The following is a 23172-nucleotide window of genomic DNA, read 5'->3' on the forward strand; positions in this document are numbered from 1 at the left end:
TTGTTTCATCCTTTTAGGCAGCCTCTTGGGCAAAGTCCTTGACAGCATTTTTATGCAGAGGGTCCTTCCATAGTGACCCACATCTGGACCTTGGGAAATATTCTTCACGTCTTCCAACAAACTGAAACTGGAACCTTTCCCCATACAGGCCTCTTTTCAACCCACCCTAAGAACAGTCTCTAGCCTTTCCACTTTGGCATAGCTGGGCATCATGTCCTACTGACACCAAGGGACATGGAACAGGTTCTCTTTGAGAGTCCATCAACTGGGATTGAAGCGAAGGAAGCAACTTCTGTCCATCCCCTGTGGAAGGAGGGCTGGTAATAACATCACACCCACCAACTCTTTCCAAAGAACTCTTCTATTTTGCAACTCTCTGCCTTTTCAAATTATATCCTTCTATAGACTCAAATTGGGTCTTGGCATGAGGTTGAGGACACTTGTTGGCCAGTCTTCATTCTCAATTTGGATAAAGCAAGCATTCATCCTTTACACTTTGTGGTCAGACTTTTGGAGTTTCCATCTAAAGAGTAACAAAAGCACATATTTTAACATCCTTCTACCCTTGATGATCACGTAGCTCTTCTTCCAATCCAAACCCAAATCTTTTTCTAGAGCATCATTCCTTTTTTCTCTTTTGAGATACTTGGCGAGAGTAGAGTTTATTAGTTTTGCACTTACAATAGCCCTTCTGGTACATAAACATTGATTGAGCTAGTTGCTTCTCACCTTGCTTTTCTGAGAAAGACTATGTCTTTTTTTTTATAGCAAGGGTTAGACAAAGGCAGCAAGGTATTTCGAGGGTTTTTTTGCAAAGCTGGTGTTATGTAGACAAAATAGATTGCCTCTGTACTTTGTCTTTTGCTCTGCTGTTGGATGTTTGGGACATCACAGCACAACCCAAACATCCTTGTGGCTTACTCATGGACCACCCAGAAGTAGTCCATGCAAGCCCTGAAAACTCTTTCCTGAATGTTCCAGTCTGCATCAGACAACCTGGTATCAGCTCCAGATCTGTTGTGTTGACACTGCTTCTGGTCTCCGGGAAACACTAAGGTCAAACTTGATGAAAGGCCAGAAAGCCAGGCCAGGGTGGCTGGTCTTTCTCAACCCAGACCTCTGATCCATTTTAGCATGTCTCTTCCATCAGTCGTAAGGACTTTTAAGGTCTTAACATCTCACACGGCTGTGTTAGTCTGTTCTAGATTTGCTATAAGTACCTGAGACTGGGTAATTTATAATGAAAAGAGGTTGAATTGGCTCACAGTCCTGCAGGCTGTACAGGAAGCATGATGTTGCATCTGCTCAGCTTCTGGGGAGGCCTCAGGAAACTCACAGTCATGGTAGAAGGTAAAGTGGGAGCCAGCACTTCACATGGCCTGAGCAGGAGGAAGCGTGAGAGGGGGGAAGTGCTATACACTTTTAAACAACCAGATCTCAGGAGAACTTACTCACTGTCACAAAAACATTACCGAGGCAGGTAGTGCTAAAAACCATTCATGAGAAATCTTCCCCCATGATCCAGTGACTTCCCACCAGGCCCCACCTCCAACATTTTACAGTTCTCTACATCAGATTTGGGTGGGGACAGAGACCCAAACCATATCAACTGTTTAGTCTTCTGACTCACTGGGGAGAATTTGTCTGGGCTTCTGAGGGGATTGTAAGGTAGTCATGGGCCAGATTAGCACAAGAGCAAAACTTTATATATGTTTGCAGTCAAGAACAGGACACATTGCTGTATTATGCAAATGGAATCTTCTTCCAGCTAACTCTTTCTTGAAGTATTTCAAAACTGTCTAGCTCTGAATTTCAGATATTGTACTCTTAGTATCACAATTTCCAGTTGATTTCTTTTGGCGATTCCCATTGTCTACCTAAACTCCTTATCTTGTCATCTATTTTCTTAAATATATCAGGTATAGTTATTCTCAAGTCTGTAACTCTAGAACTCAATATTTGGATCTTCGGTAGGCCTGATTACATTAGCTGTTGCCTGATTTTCTGTCTTTGTTTTTACTCATTTGGTCGTATTTCCTGGTGTTCCTGGTAATTTTTATCAAATGTCAGACATGGCGTATACAAATTTTAGAGATGCCTTTTGACTGTATGAGAACTGCCAAACAGGAATGTAATGTGAACCATCCACGTCATTTAAATTTTGTAGTAGCAACATTAAATAAGCATGAATACATAGTTAACTATTTTTAAGAACGTATTTTGTTGTATTTAACCTGGTGTACCCGAAGTATTATCATTTGAGCAGGTAACCAATATAAAGAGTATTAGTGGGACATTTTACGTGTCTTTTTTGTACTAAGTCTTGGAAATCCAGTGAGTGTTTTACCCTCATAGCACTTCTCAATTCTGACAAAGCCCCATCCCAAGTTCCCAGTAGCCACATGGCCGTCAGCTACCCTGGCGGACAGCACAGCTCTGGATGGTGTTATCTTCCTCTAGGGAGGATTTACTTTTGTTTCCAGTAGGCCATTAGGCTTGCGGAAGATCACCTTAAGTCAATCAGAAATTGAGCAGATTTTAAGGATTTATTTCTTATCTGTTCTTACTCCTTATTCTGCCCCTTTAGGGGTAACAAATAAGTGTGCAGGGTGCTTATCAGGAAACTTCTGCCTTACAAACCCCTAGATTCTGGTGTTTATCTTCTTGGTCCCTTGGACTACGGATGTCTCTGCTTTGCTTCTCAGCATCTCGTTGGCTGCCATTTGTAAGTTCACAATTGTCTCAAGGGGAAAAGCAAAGTCAAAAGCAAGCCCAGCATTCTGTGCTCCTTCCTTTTTAGAATCTTGACCTGTCAAGTCTTGGCTCCTTTGATAACTCTATTACACCTTGAAATTATTTATATACACACATACTGGCCAGGTGCTGTGGCTCACGCCTGTAATTCCAGCACTTTGGGAGGCCGAGATGGGCAGATCACCTGAGGTCAGGAGTTTGAGACCAGCCTGGCTAACATGGTGAAACCTCCATCCCTACCAAAAAATACAAAAATTAGCTGGGCGTGGTGGCGCGTGCCTGTAGTCCCAGCTACTTGGGAGGCTGAGGTGGAAGGATCGCTTGAATCCGGGAGGCAGAGGTTGCAGTGAGCCAAGATCACGCCACTGCATTCCAGCCTGAGCAACAGAGTGAGACCCTGTCTCAAGAAAAAAAAAATTGGTTATATACACACAAATACGCACCACTGTTTTTTTCATGCAGCTTTTCTAGTTGTGCTCAATAAGACAGTTGATTTGTTACAGGCTCTTTTACTATAGCCAGAAGTAGAAGTAAAATAACGTCTTAAATAACTAAAACCAGATTTTCCTGCCCTGTTTGGCAATCAGCACTGTTTCAGCCTTTGAGAGAAAACTTATTTCTTTACTTCTGACTCAGCACACCAAAATCTCTGGGGAAGAAGATTATCTCCCCAGTTCTAAGGACTGGCAAATTGAGGTATCGTAAGATTGTGCCTTGCAAGAGTCAGGCCCAAGATCCTCCAGGCTTCTCCCTGCACCGTCTTACCAGCCTGCATGGCAGGGAGGTTTGCTGACCTGGTGTTTGTACTGGTAGCTCCTGAATATCCCTCTGTGCAGGCACAGGCACTCCATATCCTATATGAAGTGGTAGCAGTGGCCATCATTCCAGGCAAGCTTACAGTTTCACAGAGATCAGAGGCACATTCAAAGGACACTCATTTCTTATGCAGCATTTACTAAGATGTTGTCTTATACCAGACCTGGGCTAGGGCCTCGTGTCAGCAGCAGAATGCCGTCATTCACAGCCCTGCTGTTGGGGAGCACGTCTCCTGGGGCACATCCTGGTTTGGTATGAAGGCCCTGTCTGGGACATAGACACAGAATGCTGTGGACACATGAAAACCCCATGCAGCTGTACACATTCCCACCTGGGTAAGTCTCTAGTTCAGCTTCAGTATCGCTTAGTTATCTCTGGATCAGCAGCTAAGACCTTATAATATTTCAAGTATAAAATATTTAAATAAAACATTTTACCATGTTTGTGAGATAAAATCTTTAGCATTAATAGAAATTTTACTTTTTCACAAAAAATGGAAGTTAACTGAAACTTACTTTTAATATACTACATTTAACCCAATCTGTTTTGCTTCTCAAAAAAGAAATCAACCTGTGTTTTCTTGAAAGAAAAGCAAATTCTATTTTTTTCTGTTCTGATTATTTAAAAAATAGAAAAAACTCCCAGACATTGCTTACTGCATGAAGAATGCCACAGTTTTAGTTTATCTCCTTTCAGCTTTCTTCCTGTGCCTAGCTTTTATGGGATTGTAATCTTACTGTCATATGATTTCTGCATGTCATATACATGTAATATATATGTGTAGTATGAAATTTTTTCTCGTTATTAAAACGTATATGTATAAATGTATGGCTACACTAAAATATCATTATATAGTTATTTACCCTATTGTTGAATATGTCGACTGTTTCCAATGTTTTTATTATTACAAATATAATACAGGGAATGTCTTTGAACATAAAGGCAGCTCCTCTTATTCCCCCTTCACCCTCATGCTTTAGAGTATTTCTCTAGGGAAGACCACCAGAAATGGAATTACTGCATCAAAGCAATGAAATATTTATATCCTTTTTCACTTAATTTTAAACCTCAGATTTACTCCTCAATGGGAAGTCACTTCCCGCCAAATCTCAAATCCAAGACAGGAATTAGGGGCTTCTCTTGGCCGGGATGTAATGCCTGTCCCAAGATGAGGAGACCTAGAGGATGGCAGTAGAGTGGGGCAAGTCCTTGAAGGTGTTTGAGGGGTTGGTTGTGGATGGAAAAGCGACTCTGATTGCAAAGCCAAGGATAATAGTACGAGCCAAAGGAAAGCCTATTTAATGAGATTGGTCATGCACTTGCAGGAAAATCTTTTGAGAAAAAAGCACAGCAAAGTTTGCGGGACCACCTCCCTCTGCAATGGCTGTGTTGATGGGGGCCATTGCTGATATGGCGTGGGTGTTGGATTTTGGGAACCGAATCCTATTTTAGATGCATTGTGAGCTGAATCCTATTTTAGATTGACTCATGTAAGGAACCCCGTGGTGACTCTATAAATCAGAAAGTTCGTTTGCATTGCAAATCGCCCTTTCCTAAGTAATCTTCAGCTCCTTAATTTTACAAATTGTATATTGGAAATCTTTTATTTCTGTATATTGGTTGTTGCAAAGTACACTTGGAGGACACTTGGGGCCCATTTCAACCAGGGGGTTTGAGGGTCTTGTTGCAGGAAAGTTCTTCTAGTCAATCCTTCCCTGGGGGTTGACAGTCTGTCCTCCATCTCTGGTGGACAGCTGATGGCATTTGCCTTCCAGGTTAAGCCCCAGTGAGAAAGTCACTGCCAGGACCCTCAAGTTGAAGGAGGAATGGACCTCAAAAGCTTCAGAGGAGACTGAAATGTGTTGGCTGATTAGAAGTTAGAAGGTCAGAGAGACTAGAGAAAACTCAAGACGTGAGCTGAGCCTCGGGCTGTCATTACGGAGAGGAGGCTGAAGTTTCAGAAGGAAATTTTGATCATCAGAAGTGCCTGCAGGAGGTCCTCGACTCTAGCAACAGATTAGATCCCACTGAGAAAGGAGAGACTGTTGTGCTGCAGACCGGTTGTCCAGATGGGTTTCAGGAGATGATGCAAAGGCTTTGTCTGAGGGTGAGATGGATGAGTCAGTCAGTGCCTTCTTTGAGTGGATCAAATATCGGTAGACTTGGATCTCTTTGTCCTGAGCACCTGAGTGAAAGAGGCTGTGTGGGGGGTGAGAGCCCAGCTCCCTGAGGGACACAACTGAGGTGTCTGTCTAACAATGGCCTCAGCACTGAGGCTTTCTTTTAGCCTTTTATGTCAACACCAAAAGTCATGGAGCTGGGCCTTAGAAACATTGTTCAAAAGTCATATCTTAAGTTATGACCTGTCTTGAAGTATTTATAACTGATTGGATTTCATAAGTAAAGCCAGATTTGCATAAATTAATAAAATATTTCACCGGGTAGCATCATTTCCCAAGTTATTGGGGATCCTGTGGTGGGGGGACGGGTGCTTCTTCTCCTGCTGGGTTCATGAATCTATCCTTTCCACTGGGACTGTGTCCTTCATCCCAGCCTTGGCTGCTGAAAACTGTGCTAAAATGTCACTGAACTTTGCAAGTTACTGAATTTGCTGGGGTATTACTTAAATCTCCAAACCTAATTGGAGGTGGATGTGAGAGAAACACACTAAGACCCACACTCGACTTGGGAAGATTTGGAAAGAGTCCCATGATGTCACGTCCCTGCTGGGGCTTGGTGGAAAATTTATACAAGTATCAGTAATTATTTAACAATCACCTTGTCCTAAACTTTTATACCATTTATACAGTGTTTAATTTACATTGATTTCTTCATTTTACATGTAGTAATTAATTTTGTCTTACTGACAGATGATTCTCAATGACTGATTTCAAGACATATTCCGGACAGGTACTTTTTAACGCTTCGTTTTGCTTCAAAAAGCCTTATTCTACTCTGGGGTTCTGCCAGCTATCGCAAAGCAATTTCTGGAGTGGGGGTTTTGGGGCACCAACCTGTGTGGAAGCAGGGAGGTGGGAGGTGAGTTTTCACATACATTGTATGTTCACTTAGGGTAGCTTTGGGTGGAAGATTGGGAGTTGCGTTGGGGGTGGGGCGCTTAAATCTCCCCCAGTTAACCCTTTTCTCCTCTTAGTGAATATTGCTTTAGGCCATGCTTGAGTGAACTCCAGGGTATTAGAAAAAGATTTCTTTGCTTTAGAAAGCAAAGTATAAATTCCCAAATTCAATTTGAATCAAAAATCGGGGGGAAGTGATAGAATGAACCAAATTGAAAGGCAAACATTTTTTGTTATTGATTTCACGTTTCGATCTCTGTTACATGTGTTGTAAATGTCATCTGTCCGAAGGTGAAAGCTTCAGAGACAAGTGTTTAAAATGGCAGTGGAGCCACAGATAACAAGTGAGCTCTATGGTTTAACTTTACTTGTTCAAGAAGTGCTTGTCCACTTCAGTTGTCCCTGGGAGATGTTGGAAGAGGGATCTGAAGTCGAAACACAGTGGGGTGCATTTTGATCTGCTATGCTTAGCTGTTTCTCTTTATATGTATATTTTTAAAAATTTCCTCCTTCCTTTCATTCTTAGTTTGTAATCTCTAAGCATGAGTTCATAGCTATTTGGTTTAAAGTATGTACATCTCCAGAGTTAAAATGGAGAGAAAGCCTATAGTGGACATTTCTTTCTCTTTTTTTTTATTATTCTTTAAGTTTTAGGGTACATGTGCACAACATGCAGGTTAGTTACATATGTATACATGTGCCATGCTGGTGTGCTGCACCCAGTAACTCGTCATTTAGCATTAGGTATATCTCCCAATGCTATCCCTCCCCCCTCCTCCCACCCCACAACAGGCCTCGGTGTGTGATGTTCCCCTTCCTGTGTCCGTGTGTTCTCATTGTTCAATTCCCACCTATGAGTGAGAACATGCGGTGTTTGGTTTTTTGTCCTTGCGATAGTTTGCTGAAAGTGATGGTTTCCAGCTTCATCCATGTCCTTACAAAAGACATGAACTCATCCTTTTTTATGGCTGCACAATATTCCATGGTGTATATGTGCCACTTTTTCTTAATCCAGCCTTTTATTTGTTGGACATTTGGGTTGGTTCCAAGTCTTTGCTATTGTGAATAGTGCCGCAATAAACATACATGTGCATGTGTTTTTATAGCAGTGTGATTTATAATCCTTTGGGTATATACCCAGTAATGGGATGGCTGGGTCAAATGGTATTTCTAGTTCTAGATCCCTGAGGAATCGCCACACTGACTTCCACAATGGTTGAACTAGTTTACAGTCCCACCAACAGTGTAAAAGTGTTCCTATTTCTCCAAATCTTCTCCAGCACGTGTTGTTTCCTGACTTTTTAATGATTGTCATTCTAACTGGTGTGAGATGGTATCTTATTGTGGTTTTGATTTGCATTTCTCTGATGGCCAGTGATGTTGAGCATTTTTTCATGTGTCTTTTGGCTGCATAAATGTCTTCTTTTGAGAAGTGTCTGTTCATATCCTTTGCCCACTTTTTGATGGGGTTGTTTGTTTTTTTCTTGTAAATTTGTTGGAGTTCATTGTAGATTCTGGATATTAGCCCTTTGTCAGGTGAGTAGATTGCAAAAATTTTCTCCCATTCTGTAGGTTGCCTGTTCACTCTGATGGTAGTTTCTTTTGCTGTGCAGAAGCTCTTTAGTCTAATTAGATCCCATTTGTCAATTCTGGCTTTTGCTGCCATTGCTTTTGGTGGCATTTCTTTAAAAAAAAATTTTTGGGGGGAATCAATGCCTTGGTGCCTTAGCATCACGGGATATGACTATTATAGGACACTCCTGTTATTATTAATGAGGAGGACATGTATCCTTCATTTTGCAACTTTTCATCCTCAGTGACCTTTTAAATATGGAAACTGTTGAAGTCACATTTTAATATTAATGAATGATGTAAAAGGTAAATGAAGTTCAAATTATTCTAATACTCGCATGTTAGGATCTGTGTCTATATCCATATCTTCTCCATAGGCTTGTCATAACTTTATAAGTGTCAAAGGGATTTGAGTGCGAAGCCCCACAGATGAGGGCCGTCTGCTAGTGGCTGCAGCCCACTTAGTGGATGGCGCCACCCTGCAGCAGGGAGCTTCCCATCTAGACACATATCTTCTGATGCTTTCGGTCATTATTCTGACCTAGACATTCACCAAGAATGAAGAAACATTCGTTTGGCGAACAACACGTCTGCATTTTTGGAAAGTTCGCCATGCCGTTGCCCAGCCTGGCTTCTTGCTGGATAAGCTTTGGGTTGGAGCCCTGAGGACAGCAGGTCTCAGATCTAGTCACCGTCTTCTCCAGCCTCCTGCTACTGCATTCTGTAGCTCTGTCTCCCAGTGCAAGAGTTTGGCCCATTTGGGGATTTCTGCCATTATTTTTTCAGAGAAGGTATTCAGCTCTGGTTTGGCTTGTAGCAACAAAGGTCTTTTTGTGTCTCACGATTCCTCTCCCCTCTGCCTCTTCTTTCATCCCTGTGGCATCTATTATTACCGTAATGTGACTAAGGGGGCCTTTCCCCCTGTCATGTGCCTCCCCAACTGTCCTGGTGGAAAATAGTATGTTCTCTTTTCCTTTACATCCATCATTTCCACCTAAGCACAGCATAGCAGCCTCTGGGGAAAGAAGCGTGAGCCTGCGCACACATGTTCACGACTGTGTGTACACGTGTCTAGGAGCACGAATGTGCACAATGTGTGTTTAGGCAGGAGTGCATCTTTGCAAGGTGTGAAGGTGTGCTCATGAATGTCCCTATGTAATGTGTGAATGTGTGCATGTGCGGGTGTGTGCGTGCTTCTGCGTGAAGCCGTCGGTGTGTACGTGTGGATGTGTGACTTTGCCGGTCAGTGGGCACAGCTGTTGATCACACACTGTCCAGACCACAGTGCTTTAGCTCCTTCTAGACATTTTCTCCACCTTTATTTGTGTTAATTACTCAAGTGGCAATTAGTGGCTCTGCCCCCCTTTTGGTCGCAGTCTCGTAGTATTTGAGGGATGGTCATGTATTCATCAGATTTCAATAAATCCTTTCCAATGTTATTGCCCTTGTTGTATCAACTGGCGCCTGCCCTCCGACGTTACACCTGCAGGAGAATTCCACCACGTTTGGGCGCATTTCCGAAGCAAGGCTATTGATGCTGTATGTTTAAAAAAATTAATTAAAAAAACTCAGATCTCGGGAAATTCCAGCAGTCAGTCTCCTTTTTTTATCCTAATCTCTTCATAGTAATGCTCACAAGTACCCTTGGTCCAGACAATTCTTCATTCATTCTCCACCCCCCACCACACTCACACCCAAACTCCCCACCGCTGGAGATTAGTCCTTTGTGAGTCAGTGCACAAAAGCTTTCTTAAAGTCCCAGTAAATTATACCCCTGGTTTCCCTCTTGAATTCCTTTTTGTTACTTTTTCAAAATATTCTATTAGTTTTGTTACGTATGATCTCCCTTTTGTGAATCCATGCTGAATATCTTTAATTAAATCATAACTTTCCCTATTTTGTCCCTGATTAGTGTTTCCAATATCTTCCCCACTGCTCAAGTCAAGCTTACTGGTGTTTAATTTCTTTGATCTCCCTTCGAGTCGTTATTAAATATAGGTGTTGCATAAGGGCTCTTGGCCACTGGTGCTTCTCCCGTTTCCCTGGGTGTTTTTAAAAGGTATTTGCTAACCGTTCCCCTGTTTCCTTGCCTCTTCTTGCACAAATTCTAAGATGGTTCCCATCTGCTCCCGGAGTTATCAGTCCTTAGACACTCTAATTTCTTTCTCACCTGTTCTGCTACTAGGCTGATTTCCTTCAGAAATATTTTCCTCTCCCTGGGAAATGCTTGTCTGTTGCTGGCATCTGCTTTCGTCTTCCCTTTATGGACATGAAAGCAAATAATTTATTTTTCATTTTCTCTAGAAGTCGTCATCCCTCCTTCCAATCAACTGTGTTCTATGTATGCCTCCTTGTGTTTTTTAAAAGAGCATTATAAACCCAGTTCCTGCACCTCCTTGCTAAGACCCCAATTTGGAAGTGGTATTTCCTTTCCAAAGGGTTGATAGCATCACCAACTTTTAATTTGGGGCAGGGAGTGCTGACCCTTTGCTAGCGAAAGTGTTTTGGATGCCCCCAGCTGTCCTACAGCAAGCAGCATGAAGTCTTGAGGCTTCCCTGACAACCGGTACAAGAGGGACCTGGCCCCATCTCCGGGTTTTAGGGAGTTGTGAAGTTTCCCACGTGTCGCTTTGGAAATCTCTCATATGAAGTCAGCTTCAGCCGGGGAGCTCGCCTTCACTTTTCTTCTGCTCAGTGCCTCCAATTTTCCTCACACCTGAGGGATGCATCGGTTCTCCTATGGCTCGCTCCCCTTCAGGCTGTACTGTGGGCTCATCCTCAGATGGAATTTCCTTCCTTTTCTGCCTGTGTTCCCAGGACACAGACTAAAAAGGGCTGCTCCATGCAGAAGGTGCACACCCACGGGCTTTCAGATGCTCCTAGCTGCAGGTGCCCTGTCAAGGGGCTGGGCCCACAAGAAGCGGTTCCGAGTCCCCAACCTGCGGCCTCGTGGAAGCCTCCTCAGATAGCACTGTTCCTCTCAGCTTGACCTCATTTCCTTTTCCAGTACAACCCAGATCTGCGTGCTGAGACATCACTCTCAGGTTGTAAATTCTACACCAAATCAAAAGGCCAAATCCTTTCTGCAAACCCACAGGCGCTTGACCTACATCACACCAAGGAGCCTGGCCCCGATGGCTATCTCAGGACCCCTGGGCAGGGGCAGCAGAGGTGTGAGCCCCCACCCCTCCAGCACCAGCTACTGGCCTTCTGCAGGACAGCAACTTCCCCGGATCAAGTGGCAGAAACAGCATCAGCCAACGTTTCCACAGAGTATGAGTCATAAATAGTCCTTTTGACATTGTTTCACATCAAAAGGCAAGCAGCCTGTGCTGTTCCCCGTCCCTCATCCCTAACATAGAAGTGCGTGAAATTTGCCCACAAACAAGGATTTGAAATTTTAAAAGCTCAATAAAGGTAGTCAATAGACACACTCCAGTCAGTTTTTAAAAAGTGTTTTTAATTGGGTCAAATAGCGTGTTACTTTGGGGAAAAATAAAGATCATTTAAACTGGTTCTTTTAGTTCACATGTTTTTGAAAACTGATTTTCTGGTGCAGACCTAGTTCAAAATATCATCCAGAAGTGCTGATGATAAACGGGTGGGCCCAGGGTTCCCTCTGAACTTTAGGGGGTTCTTCTTCACTGTTTCTCCGACCACTGTTTCTTCACTGAAAGAGTCTATAGTCTCTTCACTTCAGGGCGATGGGGTAGGACGGCTGGGGTCCTGATTCCATAGTTAACCAGGATCAACCCTGGGTCTTGAGCCACCTCACTGTATGCCCGACAGCTGCCCCAGACAGGGAGGACAGTCCTCTGTCAGCCTCTGAGCAATGTTCCAGAAGCAATTTATAGATGGACTTGGTGAGCAAAAAGTGAGAGTCACAGGTGCTTCATAATAATTACTTGCACATTTCCAGAATCGGACATTCTGTCATTTAATAGACCTAAACTAAAAAGCTTTTGTCTGTGAAAGGTGACCAATAGAAACAGCATTTGGATTATATGATATCCCATAACTTAATCATATGGCTCTTAACAGGGGGACATACACAGCTGTGTCTCACTAATATGCATGCAATATGTGTAAACTGATACGCTTTAATTCTAAACTTGTTTTTAGCAGGAAGAAAAAAGCGTTTAGATGAGGAACATTAAGATTCAATATTAACCATTTTTTCCCCTTTGGGCAAAATTATTCATCACTTGATATTTATTAAAGCAGCATTTTCCTTTTTTTTTTTTTTTGGCTATTGTGAGATGCATCCTGCTACTGATTTTCCAAACATCCTCAAAGTTATGTGGCAAAGTGAAAAAGACACAGGAACAGCCAGTAGCCCCTTTGGGGTCACAGGAAAACAATAGACTTGAAAGATACACACTTGTTCTTTTGAAGCCCGAGAGTCATCCTAACCCCTAGGACCTAGTGACAGGGGCAAAGTTGGAGTAATTAATTTAGAAGGGGGCTGACTGGTTTTCCACCTCTCCTATTACACATATTTGATTTGCCTATCCTCTCTGACGTTTTGTTAGTTTATACTGGTTTAATCTGAAATATTTAAGTATATTTGCTTTGATAATCTTAACTAAAAAAAAAAAAGCTAAGACAAAGGAATTGTAGATTAGAGACTTTATTTTCAGGGCAAAATGATACGGGTAAGTGAACATCAACTGACCAGAAATTATTTGCTTCTGTCTGTTAGACACGTAATGGAGTCATTTAACTAGTCAAATTAGGAGCTGCAGAAATGCACCATGCTTCATTACTGAGTTCGAATGGGCACCATTTTACATTTACGTCAAAAATTATCTCATAGCAAATTAATGTTTTCATTGTGCAGAAAGGCTGAAGCTATGCAGTGTTAGCGGCACCTAGAGGCCATTGCGAAAATACTTCAAAGGGATGATCTGCAAACAAGGACAAGATGATCAATAGATGAGTGGTGGTGGTGAGAGCCCTGACCCCGTTTGAAAGTAAGAGTAGTCATTGAATCAGATTGGCTGTCTTGGTGACCATATGAAGCTCTGAGGGGCCATGATGGTTTTCCTAAACTTGACCTAGAACTAAATGTGCTGAAAGAGCCCCAAAGATTTCTCTCCTTTTCTTGTTACTCTTTAAGTCCTGAAAATATCTGTTTTTGTTTTGTTTTGTTTTCACAGTTTGAGTTTGCTTTTTCTTTTACCTATGGGCTTACATTATATCAGAATCTCACATGTTAGCCGATGAGCATTTCTGTAAATAAGCAAGGAGAGATTTTTTTCCTCCCACATTGTAAATTGGCATCCTTAGAATCTTTCTTTTGTCATTGGTAAAAACTTGCTGTCCGTAGAAAGAGGCAACACATGACACTGTTTCATCTTAAAAAATACTGAACTGGGTAAATCCTCCATCCAAACAGATGACCAAGGTTGGTTGTTGTCCCAAGAATGTCAATCTCTGCTCAATTTAGCGAGAAATCATGTTAAATGAAATGGCAAAGCCCTCACCAATGAAAATATGTGTTAAAATGATCTGCAAGTCGTCAGTGACTCTGGGACGTTGGAGCATACTGTCAGAGCAGAAGCAAAGGAGAGAATGGAAGCATATAAATAGCATTGAGAACTCGAGAATATTTCAAGACAATATTGATGTCTAAAATATATGTGAATGACTGCATAATGATCGAGGCAGACATAATTCAAAGTACAGTCAGAATCTGGCCTCCAACTCAGAGCTTTAAATTCTCCAAAAGACATCTGTTTGCTGAGAAAGCCTCACCAACAGCTGCGCCACATAAAGGGGAGAACCCGGGATAAGGTTGGGAGTTGGCAGGTAGGGGAGCCTCACAGGGGTTAGGTGGGGTCCTGGAGGGCGGGCGCCCACCTTCACTCCACAGGTACCGGAAGCGGGGCTGCTTTGGACAAAGGCGAGGGAGGTGCCTGTATTTCCTAGAACCAGGTAGCAAATGTTGCCTGTGTGTTTCATCAGAAAGCGCCCCAATTTTCAGCATCTCCAAAGGCCCAGTTGGGCACTGTGCCTCTTGGATGCTGACAAGAAGATTCGACGTTACTTCTCTGGTCCTTAACTTTGTTTACCCAGCTGCTATTCTTCCGATACTTAACTCTTTCACCTTGCAGAAAGCAAGGGGGAGGGAGGAAGGGAAGCTCCAGGTGTGATTTTTCAGAACAAAATATAATGCTGTGATTTATTTTTTAAAAAGAGAATAAGCACGAGGAAATTGAATAGCATCCATTTCATGCTTAACCGTGGTTCACGAATGATAGTTTGTAATTAAAATGCTGTCTACAAACCTATTCTGCAGACCCCAAAAGAAAACTTCCTCAGAATGTTATCAACTCTCCAATTTCTGTAAAGATGCCATATTTTCAGATTTCAAAGAGAGGATCTCCTTTTGAAAATAAAGAATTGTTGGGTATCGTATGAGCCTGCTAAGTACAGCATTTTAAACCCACACTGTGTTGAAAAATTCAAGAATTTGGCAGTGACCTTAAGGCCACAGATAGGATAATGAAAAATGGGGAGATGAGGGCAGTGTCTAAAGGAAATTCTCTTTTGTTCTAACAGAAGCTTTGTGTGTGTGTGGCTTAAGCAAGTGGTTCAATAGAATTTCTTTGAAACAGAAACAAAAATGCTAAGAGCTGGTTACAAGTACTCTGGTCTTCTTTTCTCCTTAAAATGCAGGAAGAATTTTTACCTCTTCTCATGAATCTTGTCTGCTGAAATGTCTCAGTCTTCATGTTATGTTTACCAAGGCCAGGCCAGAGGATCTGATAATTTATAACCATTCCTATTGGGTTTTATGTAATAACTTTGGAACTCATATAAAGTAATGATCCACAAACTCTTTTAATGTTCATTATAAAATATGAAATATTTCTCAGAACCATTGCAATTATGTGACCAGACATAACTGTTTCACACATGAGTAAATACAGGGAGGTTTAACATAACTTTATTATCTTGCTGTCTTTTCTTCTCATTGATGTGATAATACTGTTTTAATATTTTTCTAAAGAAAAGTTAAGTAATTTTAGAATCTCTACTGAGGCCCGCTTTATTGGCTTTTGTAATAGAACTCTCAAATCTAATTGTATTTATGCTCAGACTGACACCACTAAATGTCGTGAATGGAAGGGAAATGCCCCCCAAAGCTGTGTATTCTGTAATTATCGATAGATGTGTCTTTGCTGACGAGGCCTGGGGATCTGGGGAGAGTCGCGGAAGTAAAGCTGAGATGGCAGCAGGCATTTCCACCATCATCCTGAGGCCCCCATGGATGCAGAGAGGTGCTTTTCTAAGGAGTGAATGAGCCCCGTCATTCTGTAGGACTCACCAGGAAACTTTTCCCCCTTTACTGTGTGTGCTGTGTCTGCCTCTCCTGGGTCTGGAGTCAGTAGCATGCAACTTCTAGTTTCGTAGAAGGCTGATCTCCGAAGGGAATTTTCCTGGGCTTCCTGTCCTAGTGATCTGAGCTGAGTGGCATTGTTCCGGTTGCTTGACCTTCACCTGGGGCGTGGGCTTGGGGTCATCCCTGGTGGCTGTAAAGTCTCCTGCAGCGATGGAAGCCAGAGAGGGATTATTCTGGAAACCAACTTCTTACTCCCCGTGTGGGCAGTGGAAGCTGTAACACCAAGGCGGGGAACCCAGTGACAGTGCTGCATCCACTCTCCATGCCCCGTCAGAATCCAGGATCCTCCCAGGACTGAATGGCGGCTATTTCTAGCCTAGTAAGGTTGGGTGGAAAAGATTAAACATGAGGGAAGGTGCCGTTATCTGGGCATTTCCAAGTCCTGGAGAGGAGAGAGGGTTTCACCATGCTTGACTCTTTTATCTTACTTGTTTTTAGACAAGTGTTTCTCAAAGTCTCATGTGCAACCAGATCCCCATGGATCTTGCTATGATGCAGATTCTGACTCAGTAGTTCTGGGGAGGACCCTCTATCCTGCCCTTCAGCTCCAGGGTCATGGCTGTGCTGCTGATCCAGAGACCACACATTAGATCTGGGTGTAGCATCTGTCTTCTCACTGCACATCTGCTTTCGGGGAGACAAGCAGACACAGGGCATGGAAGGTTAGGTGGGGCCCTCTGAGAGGCCTATGAGTGCAATGAAACTTGAAGAGTGGCCTGATGGCTGGAGCCAGCTCACAGTTGTGTTTTGTTTGACTTGTCCGATATTACACTTTTGCTTTCAATTGGTTGCACACAGTTTAAAAATGAAAGATTTTTTAAATGTACAAATCCAGGCTTTCAGGTTCTCTTGAAAAACTAGAATGTCTGGGACAAGAGATAGAAGAGAGGTGGGATCCGCTCCCTTAGGAGCAGAGGATGGAAGAGAGGTGGGAGCCGCTCCCTTAGGAGCAGGGGACGGAAGAGAGGTGGGAGTCACTCCCTTAGGAGCAGGTGATGGAAGAGAGGTGGGAGTCACTTCCTTAGGGAGGTGTGGCTCTTCCCTTCTCCGCCAAGGGGTCCCGCCCAGCCTGCCTTGCTCATAACACAAGAGTTTGCAGACAGGGAAGTTAGACCCCAGGAAAAGAGGGTCACTTCCCTGGCACACACAGGGCATGTGCAATGGTGGAGGCTGCGTGCCCCCCTGCTGCTGGCTCTTGTCTGGAGTTTGCTGGAATGGAGAACTCTTGCCCCATCAGAACCCAGGATTCACCTGCGTGCTTTAGCTCTGCCTTCTGGCAAGTGCCATCTTCCTCTTTGAGGAGCTGTTCCTTAGCTCTCTAGTTCTCACAAGCAAGCCACTAGAGAGGGTGCAATTCCCAGCTAATTAAAGGTCTTGAGATCCTCCCCTCCCTGTCGCCGACGCTCCTTTGAAACAAGCGGGCTGCATAAGAAGTCTCCCTGGCTGCTACCTGGCAGCAGGTGTGAGCCAAGGGCTGGTGCCCAGGCTGCGTGGGGCCCAGTGGGGAGGGAGCCTGACCTTCACCTAGGTACATCCAACAGGTGTGATCGCCCGGCATAGTAATCACCCAGTTCCTAGGTGGGCAGTATTGGGGATCATCACAAAATCTGGAATGTTCATTAGTGCATGCAATCATCTGATCATCATCCCACTTGGCCCTCTTCATTCCTCACCACCCCCCTTATTCACCCCTCACCACCCCCCTTATTCACCCCATCCCCAGTCTCTCCTGGAAACTGGTGGGTTGCGTTGGAGTCAGATGTGGCAAAACACAGCCTAAGTCAACATTCGTGGTTCCTAAAGCGAAAGAACTGTGGAATGCTTGTATTCAAAGATTTCTCCATGACTGCACCTGGTTGAGTGATGAAATAAAGGTGAAACCAAAAAGACCTTTCTGCTTCCCTGGGCGGTGGCTATCTAGGTCTTTAGTTCTTTTAACCGGGCGATTGTTGCTGTAATGGGTCTCAGTGCTACTGGGGCACTGACTGAGGCTTGTTTTTTTTCTGCATGAAGACCAGGAACCCAGTGCCCTGGAAGGCTGGTGGCTTAGGTAAATTTGAGGGCTGGGCTTGAGGCAGGCTCTGCTGAGCTCTACACTTCAGCTGTGTCTGCCACTCACCCCCCACACATCCCCCCATGCTGGGCAAAGCCACCGTGCTTACAGCGTTGACTTTCTTTATCCCCAAGCAGCATTCAGGGCTAACTTTTCAGAAATTTTTATTTCTGAATGCTGGTTAAAGGCAGGATCTTCTGCTGCCAAATTTCTCAAGCTGTCACCTGCACAGTGAACAAGTGAGGAGTGGCCTGAGGCACCTGGCTGTGCTCCTACAACGAAGCACTCTGTTCTTAGGGACTTTAGTACTGGGTACATCTAGGGAGTTAGGAGGACTCACAGGACACTCAGATTGACAGCTCTCAGCATTTGGCTGCTGGTTAAATAAATCTCACATAAGTTAAAATTTCTACATGTTCTCCCATTTACAAGACAGAGTAAAATCAGCACTGAATGGGTCTTGTAGAGTATTGCAATGACAGACTGCATAGGGGTAGCCGGGTGACTGCAAGAGCTTCCTGCTCTCTTCATCATCTTCTCAGAGAGCTTTGCTCATTTCTGTTTTTGAATGTGAATAAAAGAATCTATTATATATTACATTCAGAGAAAATGGTACGTGGTACCCAATTGTGGCCACATGCAAGGGGAATGCCATACTGAGAACCCAGCATGCTGATTGGTATAGGGAGCTGGAAGTCATTGAATGGGGAAGGGCTGGAAGAAACTGAGGGTGAACTCAGCCCTCACTTCAAAGGAGTTTGCCGTCAACTCAGAGAAATGGAGCTAAACCATGCAAGCTGCATTGCTACCCAAGACATGGGTGGGAAGGGAATGAGGTTGGGGAATAGGGCAGAATTGAGCTGGGCCTGCAAAGATGGGGAGCGTTTGGCTAAAACCTAGGATTTTACAGATTTATCCAAGGGAGGAATCTAGCAATGTTCTCCTTTTGCTCTTTAGTGTCTTTTCCTCTGGCCGGTTAAAATTCCCTGTTCATGTTGGCTTGGTGGCTTACACCTGTAATCCCAGTGCTTTGGGAGGCTGAGGTGGGAGGATCACTTGAGCCTAGGAGTTCGAGACTAGCCTGAGCAACATAATGGGACCCTGTCTCTACAGAAAATGTAAAAATTAGCTGTGCGTGGTGGTGCACACCTGTAGTCCCAGCTACCTGGGAGGCTGCAGTTGGAGGATCACTTGAGCCCAGGAGTTTGAGGCTGCAGTGAGCTGGGATTGCACCATTGCACTCCAGCCTTGGCAACAGAGCAAGACTCTGTTTCATAAAAAAAAACCCAACAAACCCACTTTCATTGACGTCTGCATGTATTTGAGAGGGCTCAAAAATGAGGCAAGTTTTTGCTTCTGCAGCAAGATGGAGTTCTAGAGTCCTGGAGACCCTCTCCTTGGTTCCTCTCCAGTGCTGTCCTTGGTGTTACTCAAAGGAACAATTGCCTGGTCTTCTGAATTGGGAACTACTTAGAATAAAACAGCTGTGCTTTATATGATGAATTTAATTCTTTTCTAATGAATTTTATCAGACTGCTTTTTGGAGCACATACTGGAATATGGCAGTGCCAGACCATTTTCCATCATAAGAAAATAAATTAACTTAGGATTGTGAAATCACATTAAAACAATATGAAAACTCTGCCATGCTTTTGGTTATCCCCTTGGCTGGAGCACGTTGCACCATCTCTACCCTGCTGGAAACGCGCTGTCACTCTGTCTCCCTGTGCCCTGTGCAACGATGCTCATGGAACTGTTGGCTGTCAATGTTGTTGTGTGTACAACCGGAGCAGTGAGGTTAGTTCCTCTGCAGCACACTCTCCAGAGAGTCAAAGGATGTCATTCCCTTCTCGGCAGGGACGCAATCATACATCTGCTCTCTGGTCTGTGACACCTCACTGTCTACTTTGGCTGTGTCCCTGGGCAGCAATGCCTGTCATCATTTTATGAGGCACAACAGAAAGCCTGGTTCACTCCTGACACTGTGGGACAGGCAAGGCCACCAAGCCAGTGTCATTAGGTGCCCCTGGACTTGGAGGGCCTCATTCTGATGTTTCTGCTCTGCACGGGGTCAGTCTGAACCATGGAAATTGCAGGGGAGATGCGAGGGCTGGGAGCATGTCCTGATTGGAAATTGAGAACCTGCTTTGAAGGCCTTTCTTTCCTTTAGTTATCTCCTTCACAAAGCCTCCTCCTGGAGTTAATTCACAGGCACTCATGGCCGGCCCTTTTGCAGGGACACTAGAAAGAATCAGCAGGGTAAATATTTCATCCGAAACCACAGAGATGCTGGCATTGCTGGTGTGAAAAGTGCAGAAAGAATACACTCAAACTATGTCCCTGCGTTTTCCCAGTGGTATGTCTTGACCACATGTAGCCAGCTGGACCCTCCAATCCAGGAGCACCTTAGAAAGTCAGACGCATCTAACAGATTGGGGGAGAGCTCTGGAGAGGGTGCTATGTGGGTTTAAGCTGGAACATGATGTCCTGTAAGTCACCAAAACTGCCTCAGCTTTAGTATTCTCTGTGTAATGACTATGAAAATAGAATCTACCTCAAAGAGTTAATCACTCTACAGACTTGGAGAGTCCACAGGCAACGAGTCTTCAGGGAGATCACTGAGAAAGCAGCAATGTCCAAGAGGCGGCCGCCAGCAGACCCTGTGTTAAAGCCACCTCTCCTGTGGCAGCTAGGAGACCAGACTCTCTCGGTATTCCTGCCACTGCTCCGACAACGTCTTGATCTTTCCTACTGACCCTCTCTCCCTTCTTTGCTCTTCTGGCCCTCCTTGGGGCTCAGCCCCGCTTCTCTTTCTCTTCCCCCTGCACTCTCTTCCTGGAAGGACTCATCCTTCCTTGAAGATTTCATGCCTCTCTTCTGCCGATGATTCAAACAGGCACTTGCAACTCTCTTGTCTTCTCCAGAATTTCTTCTCTGATGTTCTCTTTGACTTCTCCACTTTGACATCTAACAACCTCAAACCTCAAAACTTGCAGTTATCCTTGATTTCTCCTCTCTCTCCAGTCTACCAGCAAGACCTGTTAATTCCATCTCAAAAAGAAATCAATCCAGACTCCTTCTTCCCTTCCATCTGCACTCTGAGGAATGGGTGTCATCTCTTACCTGGATTATGCCAAACTGATCTAACAGACCTTACCCAAACGTTTTTACACGCTTCAGCTAGAAGGAACTTCTGGAAATGTAAATCAGACCATATATCCTCTTGTTTAATACCCTTCAATGGCTTTCCATTCCCCCCCTTTTTTTTTCCTTCAGATCGTGTCTCGCTGTATCACCCAGGCTGGAGTGCAGTGGCGCAATCTCGGCTCACTGCAACCTCTGCCTCCCAGGTTCAAGCGATTCTCCTGCCTCACCTTCTGAGCAGCTGGGACTACAAGTGTGCATCACCATGCCTGGCTAATTTTTGTATTTTTAGTAGAGACAGGGATTCATCATATTGGCCAGACTAGTCTTGAAGTTCTGACTTCAAGTGATCTGCCCACTTTGGCCTCCCAAAGTGCTGGGATTACAGGTGTGAGCAACCGTGCCTGGCCTTTCTGTTCCCGCTTGATTAAAACCCAAGCTCCCCTCAGCCACAGTGCCCAGAGTGATCAGGTCATTGCCCAACCTTCAAGCTCATCTCTCAAGCTCTGCTCCAACCCACAGATCTTCTCTCCGATCTTTAAATCAGTATCCTAGCTCTTTGCTGACACCTCAGGGTCTTTGAATATACTGTTCTCAATGCCTGGAATGAATGACAACCTGTCTCTCTCACACACACACGCATACACCTGGCTTTGCCTGGCCAACTTTTTCTCATTCTTTGATGATTTCTTACTTCCACTCAAAAATGGCTATTCCTCTGTTATTCCCTCTGTGGGTCCCATTTTAACTTCTTAGCAGTTATTAAAAATTATGTGTGTTTGACTTCTTCCTCTTTTTTTTTTCTGGTCTGACTCTCCCACCGAATTGAAAACTCTAACCAGTCAGAAACCATATCTGTCTTGTTCACAGCTTAGTCTCCTTCACGGACTACAGTGACCAGCCCAGAGAAGAGGTTCAGCACATATTTCTTGAATGCGTAAATAAGAAAATATACAGAGACATAAACTTGCTAACATTTGGCCTAGTTGTTAGGTACATAAGTAAACATTCACTTTTACTCCTGTTTAAAATAGGTTTCTTGTATCTGGGCAGTTTGTCAGCTCTCAGGTGGGTCCATTAGGGATGTTGAAGTTTTGCTGTCAGGAAATCTGATTTTACCGTTTGGGTGGGGATTTCTCAGAGATTCTTGAACACTTTGGCAAAGCTGGTGGTGATGCAGTGTATTAGTCCATTCTTGCACTGCTATAAAGGAATACCTGAGACTGGGTAATTTATAAAGAAAAGAGGTTCATTTGGCTCACAGTTCTGCAGGCTGTACAGGAAGCATGGCTGGGGAGGCCTCAAGAAACTTAGTCATGGTGGAAGGTGAAGGGGAAGCAGGCACATGCTTCTTACATGGCCAGGGCAGGAGGAAAGGAGGGAGGTGGGAGGTGCCACACACATTTAAACAACCAGATCTCGTGAGCACTCACTGTTGTCATGACAAGACCAAGGAAGATGGTGTTAAACCACTAGAAACCACCCCCATGATCCAATCACTCCCACCAGGTCCCACCTCCATCACTGGGGATTACAATTTGTATTAGTCTGTTTTCAAGCTACAGATAAAGACATACCCAAGACTGGGTAATTTATAAAGAAAAAGAGGTTTAAAGGACTCACAGTTCCACATGGCTGGGGAGGCCTCACAATCATGGTGGAAGGTGGAAAGCACGTCTGCATGGCAGCAGGCAAGAGTAGAAGTGCCAGCGGGGGAAATGCCAGAAGCTTATGAAACCATCAGATCTTGTGAGAACTCACTCACTATAAAGAGAACAGTATGGGGGAAACAGCCCCCATGATACAATTATCTCCACCTGGCTCCACCAGATTATTACAATTTGAGGTGAAATTTGGGTGGGGACACAGCCAAACCATGTCACTATTTGACATGAGATTTGGGTGGGGACACAGATCCAACCATATCATGTGTACAAAGTATGGCCTATAGAGTGAGCACTTGGACTCACCTTTCTGCAGAGTCTGATTATGTTCAGTCTTTGCTCCTACCCTGTTTGACACAGGGGCGTGTGTGTGTGTGTGTGTGTTTGTATGTGTTTATCCTCTTCAATAGATATCAATGATTTCATAAAGCCCTATCTATACCTCCTTTGAAAAAGCCACAGATAACTAGTCTAAGGGATTTGTTCACAAATGATAGTGACAGGCTGGTCACTTTGCCTATTCGTGGAGAAACAATTGTTGTTTTCTTGTCTCTGGAGACCTGCAGATCTGGTTATTTTTGAAGATAAACCAGGCAGAAGGAAGGAAAACCCACATGATGGGAATCCTTCAACAGCCATGGCAGCGTGCAGTTTCAGCACCCAGGCTCTCCTTACAAAAACGAC

General features: G+C 44.1%; 1 protein-coding gene across 16 annotated transcripts in view; it reads left to right on the top strand.

Annotated features, from left to right (window-relative positions):
* ZNF536 (zinc finger protein 536) overlaps positions 1-23172 on the top strand; it is a 489082-nt gene that overhangs the window by 412536 nt on the left and 53374 nt on the right. For 2 of the 16 annotated variants that reach the window (XM_063800651.1, XM_054673454.2), the window contains one exon: positions 6441-6515. The exons of the other annotated variants lie outside the window; for them this stretch is intronic. In XM_063800651.1, the coding sequence (XP_063656721.1) occupies positions 6441-6454 (14 nt within the window). In that variant the 3' untranslated portion in view covers positions 6455-6515. Of the gene's footprint in view, positions 1-6440; positions 6516-23172 lie in introns of those variants that run through there. 16 annotated transcript variants of the gene reach the window in all.

This window comes from Pan troglodytes, chromosome 20 (genome assembly GCF_028858775.2).
Source record: "Pan troglodytes isolate AG18354 chromosome 20, NHGRI_mPanTro3-v2.0_pri, whole genome shotgun sequence".
NCBI classification, from domain to species: domain Eukaryota; kingdom Metazoa; phylum Chordata; class Mammalia; order Primates; family Hominidae; genus Pan; species Pan troglodytes.